Source organism: Pteropus alecto, unplaced genomic scaffold, assembly GCF_000325575.1.
Source record: "Pteropus alecto unplaced genomic scaffold, ASM32557v1 scaffold76, whole genome shotgun sequence".
Lineage (NCBI taxonomy): Eukaryota > Metazoa > Chordata > Mammalia > Chiroptera > Pteropodidae > Pteropus > Pteropus alecto.
Genome location: NW_006443138.1, coordinates 3023009 through 3031909, shown reverse-complemented (window position 1 = coordinate 3031909; position 8901 = coordinate 3023009). Strand labels below are relative to the sequence as shown.

At 40.2% G+C, this 8901-nt stretch overlaps 1 protein-coding gene across 3 annotated transcripts in view; it reads right to left on the bottom strand.

Moving 5' to 3' along the window:
- Nucleotides 1–5110: 5110 nt before the first annotated feature.
- SRGAP1 (SLIT-ROBO Rho GTPase activating protein 1) overlaps nt 5111–8901 on the bottom strand; it is a 231133-nt gene continuing 227342 nt past the window's right edge. For all 3 annotated transcript variants that reach the window (XM_006923700.3, XM_025040948.1, XM_025040947.1), the window contains exon 22: nt 5111–7195. In XM_006923700.3, the coding sequence (XP_006923762.2) occupies nt 6818–7195 (378 nt within the window). In that variant the 3' untranslated portion in view covers nt 5111–6817. The remainder of the gene's footprint in view (nt 7196–8901) is intronic.

Genomic DNA, 8901 nt, shown 5'->3' with positions numbered 1-8901 from the left:
AAGGAGGAGCTTCTGTTTAAAGGTAGTGATCTGAAGATAGACATTTACCTCTGCTGCCTCCCAATACTTCTCTAAATGATAATAAAGGGCATTAAAAAAAGACATAAACCCACATAAAAAGAATGAGAGGTAACAACAGAAGGAACAGCACCCCCCCTCCCATACACATTTTGATATCCAGCCCGGTTCAGCTCTCCAGTTACTCTTGCTGAGGATTAATCTTGATAAAATTACTTTTTTATTATAGAAGCCAAGTTTTCTATCTACTATGTAGAACTAGATAAAAGTCTACTGAAGAATGATGAACCCCACCATGATTATTTCCCAAAATATATTGACCATATTTTCCAAAATCCAAATGGGGATATATGGCCTATGGAATGGAATTTGCCGTAGTCTTCAGCTTCCAAGAACTTTTTGGCACTTTAGATCAAGGTTGGACAATTTCCCACCTTAGGAGTCCCAAATACCTAAGGTAGAAGCCAGAAACTCCTTTTTGCTGCCTTCCTACTGTTCTTACAGGGTGCTGGCATATGAGCAGTGAGAACTGATAACCAGACACACTCACATCGGACTCTAATTCAGGAGTGAGGGATGCAGGCACCCATGGAGGACTGCAGCAGGCCGAGGCTCCTGGATTTGAGGGTAGAGTGAGGAAGATGTAGGACAGTGGGGTCTTTCCTGGAACAAGCTTATAATTTGATTTGGGCATTTGTTCCTGTGCGGCAGCCTCTAAATCCATCTCTTTGGTCCTAAAGTGGTCCTACTTGCTTTCGGGTCAGCCTTTTAGTCAATGGCTTAGTTCTAAGTCATTCCATTATGTTTTAGAAAAACATTAACAGGTGGTTCCCCCTCGACCCCCGCCATTTACTTGTCCATGTTTAAAGATTTCTGCATAGCATACCCAAAGTTTAATCAGGAAATACTAAAACAAATACAACACCAAGCATACTCACGTAATAAAATTCTACACAGCAGTAAATATGGAAAAAAAACTAGTTATATGTAAAAACCTGGATGACTCTCACAAAAGCCAGACACAAAACTTGCATGCTGAGTCCCTTTATAGGAAGTTAAAATGACAGGCAAAATCAAACTTGTTATTCATCAGGATATTAATGAACTTCGGAGGGGCACAAGCCTAGCTTCTGGGATACTGATGACGTGCTTGCTATTTCTTGATCTGGGTGGTATACACATTACTTTGTGAAAACTCTTGCACTCTTGATTTGTGTACTTTTCTGTATGTATTTTACATGTCAATAAAGTTTTTTTTCCCTTGATGTATTTTTACTCCATATCTCTTATCAATATTCAATCTGACACACTGCTGATAGTTTTACAAAACGATTTATTACTCATTGCTAGTCCTCCAGAGTTAGTTTTTTTTAAGCTTAAAGAAAAAATATCGATACATAGGGGAATTCTAAGCATAGTCTATACCTAAGGATTGCATTTCAGTGTATTCAACGAAAGCAAAGATCAACTTGACAAGGTTTACAATGCCAAGGAGTCCCTCTCAAAGGAAAGATTTCAATCTGGTGTTTAGAAAAACTGCACCCTTTCAGCCTCAGTTAAGATTCTACCAATCGCTTTTCACTTACTACACAGGTGTCTCCCAACATGACTCTAAAAAACCCTGGCTTCACGAACAACACCCTATGCCTGAGGCCTCATTTTCAAATTCACAAAAATGCAAATGAGAAAACATTTTTTTAAAAAGGTAGTTTCACATTATTTAATGCAACTCAGCTCTCTAGGGGGTAAATAACGATTCCGAAAAAAAAGAGAAGAATGCAAACACCACGGAGAATCACACCAAATTGGAAGCAGACAAAGGCGGCCAGAGCTATCTTATTTATTATAAAGATACATGGTGAACAGACCTGACTGTGTACTGAAGCCTGGAATGATACATGCCAAAATGTACAGTACTATACATAAAAGTGCATTGTCACAACAATATTAACAAAACATTTTCCTTCCAGAACTGTAAAAGCATCCCCCTTTATTTTCACCTCGGAGACAGGGAATATAATGGTAAGAGGCAGTACAGAGCCTTTAGGTGAACGCAAGGGGCGACAGCAGCACGTGAGAGAAGGAGGTGGGAGGACTCAGGGAGAGTTACTGCGGGGTGTGGAAGGCAGAGTCACAGCTACAAGGAAAGCAAGTCTGATGACCGACAAGGATGCAAGACAGGACAATACTGAGCACCGGAGGCACAGGAAGGTGGGATGGAAAGAAGCTGGGGAACAGTGTTGGAAGTTTCAAAACACTCAAATAGGCAGTAGGAATTGGGGACAGGAGCAAGGGAGGAGGGGGGAGGTGGGCGGAGCAAGAAAGGGGAAACAGTAAAATGCAAGGCTACAACTCTGAAAATAGAAAGGCACTTTCACATGTACATACTACATATGTACATTGACACGATTAGGTAACAGTCACAAGCAGGAAGCTACCAGTACTGCAACTGATCAAACCAACAGGAAAGGACAACACCGATTTAATTACGTGGGCAGGAGTTACCTTTGAGCCTGTAGGTAAATAGCAGTCTCTCCTGTTACACAGCCACTTATTCTAAACATCTATAATAACCATCACACGACACATTGAACTTGGATGAATGCTCTAAGGGGGGCATTCACAAATGCACGGTTTATATATTTTCTTTTACTAAATAGTTTCTAAGATAAGCTTTATGGAACCCAGTACAATTATTTAAACATACAAAGTTCCCTACGTAATTTAAAGATACAGGTACCCATCTCTATTATATCACGTAGACACTTTTTTTTTTTTAAAGTATACTAGGGTAAGTGAAAACTCAATTTCCAGTTCATTTTACTGATCTGAATGAAGCTGTACCAGTCACCCTGCATGAACCCTGACTGACACCTCAGCTCAGCTGGAGGCTGGGTTTTCAGCTCAGGATGGTCTTGAGTAGGAAGCTCTATTTATACATGGGTAGAGCCTTCTAAGCTGTTCTGTGGCTCAGAGCCTCTGCGGTGGTTAAGTCAGAGCAAGGCTCAGTTCCAAGTGCATTTCCTACATTTGTGGCCTCTCACTAGTGTGGTCAGGAATAAATGAGTGTCATCCAGTTCTAAAGTTTTCTAAATCCCTTTACAGACCCATACTCTTTAACTTTATATTTCAGAAGCTATAATTATCAAGGTATCTTCAGTTTGTAGACCTCAGAGGCTATCTTTCCCAAATGCTAGGGAGACCACTATCCTCCCACTTTCCTCTTTTCCTTAAATTATAAGCCCATTTTGGAAATGGCTTAAGTACAAAGACAAAAAACTCTTAACCGATACAATCTAACCCTTAGTGCTCTATATACATTGGTGTTCATGCTCACTGCAGTAGATTACGTGGGACCCTGCTGTAGACGATTCCATGGGTGGCTCAAGGGGAACCAACGTCAAATTATGTTGTGTGGAAACGTGCACAACTGTTGAACAATACCGTTGACACTGAACATGAACATAAGAGCTCTACAAAGGGCCATATAACAGGTTGAAATCATTTACAGAGCACTCATCAGAAAATGTGTCCTATTATCTTTACCTCTATGGTAATTCATTCCTAATGTCCTGACCCGAACCAAAAGGCCGGCTTGGTAAATCTACTTCAGTGAGTTCAATGGAGGGGACATGGACATATAGGTAGTCTTGTGTAAATGGAGTCAGGTAATCTTTGTAGAACCATCATTTCCCCATCATCAAAATGATCCCTTTCCCAAAATGCACACGAGGACTGGTAAGATCCTTGAAACTGGAAGCATAACATCTCAGGACTCATTATTCTCTTCCCACTCCTTGTGCCTTCCCACCTCCCCTTTGTGTGCTATGTCCATGGCTGGAAAGCAGGCCAGGTGAAGCTGCTCAGCTTCTGAAGCTTTTAATGAGCTTACTGGGTGTTATTTTGGATCCTTTGTGAAGTGGCTGCCTTGTCTTATCTCTGGAATCTGAAGATTTTTACTAAACAAATTGAGGATAGGTGAGTCCTTACTCATCTTGAGGTCATATCTTTCTCTGGGCATTGTGCTATGTCCATGGCTGGAAAGCAGGCCAGGTGAAGCTGCTCAGCTTCTGAAGCTTTTAATGAGCTTACTGGGTGTTATTTTGGATCCTTTGTGAAGTGGCTGCCTTGTCTTATCTCTGGAATCTGAAGATTTTTACTAAACAAATTGAGGATAGGTGAGTCCTTACTCATCTTGAGGTCATATCTTTCTCTGGGCATTGAAAAAAAAAAAAAAAAGAAAAGTCTCAGGATGACAACAGGGGTTTAGGGAGAAGAGACAGAGACGGGTCAAGTAAGGGAGTGATGGGTCAGTATTAGGAGCTGTTTCCTGGAAGAAGGCACAGCCTCTGAGGCTCTGAGGGTCTAGAGCAGCATGTCCTCTGCCATTCCAGGCAGCAGAGTCCTGATTTGGTGGCAAAAAGGCAATCCTCATTCCATCACAGGTATAAACAAAGAGAGGCGACATAGGTGGATTACCAGGGAGAAGCCTGGAGAATTGAGCTTGGAGTAATATCTGAGAAGCTGAAGTTAAAGCTTATAAAAGATACCATCCCTACACCCCCGCCCTACCCTCGCTAAATAAATTCAGAACACCTCTGCCCTTTTGATGCCCTCTGTTAACATCTTACTGTTCCATCAAAAGTGGAAACTGGTGTTTAAAAATCCTTTTTAATTTTTAAGAGATTTAGTTTCTCTTTTCCCCTCAATTACTTCCACCTTTATTCTTTGCTTCTGTTTCTCCATCTAGCAACAGCAAATTAGAAACCAAAGTAGAATCCAGAGAGAACTGGGAGAGAATTTAGGAAAGTTTAAATTTCCTAGGGAATCTGCAGATTGTTCAAAAGGGTTAGTGCTATTCAGTACTCAGTCCTGGCTGTCCCCATGTGTCCAAGGTGATGAAAGACCACTAAAGCTCAAGAGAAATGGTGAGGGGTTGAACAAGATGCTGAGCTGGGCCCCTTTTTCAAAATGGGCAAAAAGGACAGGTCTGAAAATTAAGAGCTTTAAAAACTTACCATACCTGAAAATACTTGGAAAAAAATTCACTATTCAATACATTTATGAAATTAGACTGCAGACAAGCAACCAGTAACATGACAATATCTCTATTTGATCTGTCTGCATCAGAATGTTTAGATTGGCAAACTGAGGTAGAGATCAAAGTCATGATCTTCTCATGACCTTGATTTTAGTACAGATCCTCATTCTTTCCTGCATGATGCATTCACCAATGGGCTGATAAAGTCCATGCTATGTAATTCTTAGATGGGCATGCTGTTGGCTACCAGTTTGAAATTAAACCTAGAAGGAAATCAATGGTGGTCCAGAGAGGTTAGTTGTGGCCATCTATTATTTTTAAAGAAAAAAAAAAAAGGTCTCTTCCTCAGTAAGTTCAATGATAGAGTTGATAAAATGCTCATAGATTTACAGCTGATATAAGTTGCTGCTGGTGGGAGAATGGTGATTTGTACCTCAAAAAAAAAAAAACATAAATTCAAAACAACCTTTTTAAGATAGAGGGTAATATAGCATAAATATGGGCTAACTAAAAATTGTCTATGCGCTAGGATGTCAGAGAAAGAGGGCTCCTAATAGCTCATGTGACTATGTGAGTTATATAGAGACCACATGAAAAAAAGAAAAGAGTCATGGCTCTAGGGTGCAAAATTGGGAGGAAGTCATCCTGGAACCATGACGTCATCCTCCCGCCGTGGCCGGCACGGCTCTTACTCTGGTACCAGTTCTAGGTTGGCTCAAAGAGTCAAAAGGAGAGGAAAGCTGGGGATTCAATTTAGGATCATTACGCCTCTGTACGTGTTTAAAGAAACCAAGGTCATTTCGTCAGGAGAAGAGAAGGTTGAGTGAACCAAGGACTTGTGTGCTGTTTGCTTTCTCCATTTCCACAGAGGAGAACATAGGGATTTGGTGGAGTTGGAAATATTTTCTAGGCAGTTATTGAACAACAGATCTTGGAAGGAGTTTGTGGAGTAGTGTACCCAGAAAGTCTTTAAAGTGAGAATGTTCTAGTCCTTTGCGAATGCACAGGATGGACTTGGGGCCCGATCAGGCTCATGGAAGGAGTCACATGGATATCTCAGGAGGACTCTCTCTTTCTCTCCTTTTCCCAGGTTCAGTTCAAGCAATAACTGCAGAATTTCCACCCCCTTCCGCTGAGTCTTTAACCTGGACCCAGGGAAATGACTTGTTATGAAAGAGGCAATCATCCGACTCATTCAGGCCGTGGGCTGAAGGTCCCACTGTGACAACTGCAAGTCTTTATTCGCATGAGCTGAACCCTGTCCCCTATATGGAGTCAGAGGTGTTAACTGTCAGCTACCAAATAATGCCACTGTCACTTTTCAGCCATTACCCCGAGTACCACAGACAAATACTGGTTATACTCCAAAGCCTGGAAATCAGATTCTTGTGCCTTTGGATCCAGACGTTTCTGACTCACCCAGGCTACACTAAACCTGAAGCACTGCATAATATGGAGAGCAAAGTGGTGTTGCCTTCATTACAAATGGTGCAGCATTGAATTTTCAAGTAAGTCTAAGTGTTTCTATTGTCTTTAAAATGACATACGTCCAGTTACTAAAAAAAAAAAGAAATTACAAAATACAAATGCCCATGTTAAATTTAGCTAGTTTCAGACATTACATTCAAGAACATAGAAAAGCCAGAAGATCTCCAGTTATAAGCACAAAACTAAGGAAAGTTATGGTCTGCTGACTTTTGTCACGAATCCATTTTCTTTTTTTAATCACCTCCCCAAATGACCTTGCTCAGTTGGTTTTTACATTGTGCAAGACTTGTCTGTAGGACCCTGGGAAGGAGGTGCAGGTCCTATGGTAGGGTTTGTTTTTGGAAGAACAGCAGGTTTTGGACGTAGGGCTGGAGGCTTCAGCTGCACACCCATTCTCGGTGCCACCATAGGCTTGAAAGTACTCATTGTATCACTGGAGGAGCTAGTGCTTCGTCGAATCTGAGGCTCTGAGCTCCTGAGGGCAACGTTGTGTAAAGGGCTGAGAGATTCTGTGGAAGTGGCTGGCGTGGGAGAGTTTTTTACTTGTTCTAAGGTGTCCAGAACTACATCGGGGGCATGCTTTGCTGTACTCTGTCTCTCCAGTTCTCGAAGTTCGTTCAAAGCAGTATTCATCGTCTCTTCAATATCCTGTTGTAAAATGATCAGAAAGAGAGAGAAAAAAACTGATAATTAACACTCATGTGTAGAAACCCATATTTCTTCATTTCAAAGCAAACGGTCCAGCAAAAGTATGCATGTTTCAATTTCATAGTTGATAGAGAGTGTATACACATAACGGCATCTCGCATAATTATGTTGACTCTGAACGTCTAAGAGACCAAGATACAATGGCTCATGGAGCCATTTACCAAACGTTTGTTATTCTAAGGCACTACGTAGCCTTCTGGTAGTTTTCATCTTACACGTTGACTTATTATATAGTATTCTTCTTTACGGTAAAAGGTAGCTTAAATTTAGATACTGCAACAACTTCTCAAGAAATAAAAGTGAACTGAAGAAATCAGGCTTCTTTCATTCATGTAACAAAGTACATACTTGGCTAATTCCTAGCAATTCTTCAAAAACCACTGTAAGCATTCCCCTGGTGATCTTGACGATCTCAATGGAAGTGGTACTGCTCCTTAGAAGTCATTTTTGTAATATGATGTATGTGTATCTTTTAAAATGACACCATAAGAGGGTGGAATTATTAGCATTTGATGGGCAGAGGCCAGGCATACTAGATATCTTGCAAATGTCCTAGATAGTTTACATGCAATGAACTGTCCCACATCTTATTCAACTTTTGAATGTCCTCTAGACATTTATTAAGTGAAAATCCCTTTGTAATAACTTGATCCAAGAACCTAATTTTTTCTTATATGTAAATACAAAATATTTTTTTCATGGTGTTAAGTTTTCTAGGAATGCAACTATCATGTAAATTATACTGTTATAATTGGGACTGACCAAGAATTGTCCACCATTTTAGAAAAAACACATCATTAATGGGAATACATTTCACAGAATTTGAGTTAAGACTAACAATACTCTTACATCAATGCGCATTTTAAAAAAATTTTTATTATTAGTTTCAAGTATACAGTACATTGGTTAGACATTTATATAGTTTATAAAACGATCCCACTAACTGCTCTTTCTCTCCTCTGGCTCTCCACCTAGCCATTACATTAATGCTAACTGCATTCTCTATGCTGTGCTCCTTATCCCCGTGACCATCTGTCAACTACAAATTTGTACTTCTTTAACCCTTCACCCTATTCTCCTAGCCTCCCAATCCTCGTCCCCTCTGACTCTCACCAGATTGTCCTCTATATTTGTTTTTGATTCGTTTGTTCTTTTTGTTCCTTAGATTCCACATATAAGTGAAATCATGTGGTATCTATCTTTCTCTGTGTGACTTACTTCATCTAGCATAATAACTTCTAGGTCCATCTATGTCATTGCAAATGGTAGGATTTCACTTTTTGTGATGGCTGAGCAATATTTCATTGTATATATGAACCATAACTTCTTTATCCAATCGTCTGTTGACGGGCATTTAGGTTGCTTCCATATCTTGGCTATTGTAAATTCTCTTGCCGTGAACACAGGGATGCACAGATCTTTACAAATTAGTGTTTTGGTTTTCCTTAGATAAATACCCAGTAGTGCAACTGCTGGGTCAAAAGGTATATCCATTTTTAATTTTTTGAGAAACCTCCAGATTGTTTTCCATAATGGCTGTACCAATTTGCATTCCCACCAACAGTGTATGAGAGTTCCCTTTTCTCTGCAACACTTGCTGTTCTTTTGATTTATTGATGATAGCCATTCTGACAAGTGTGAGGAAA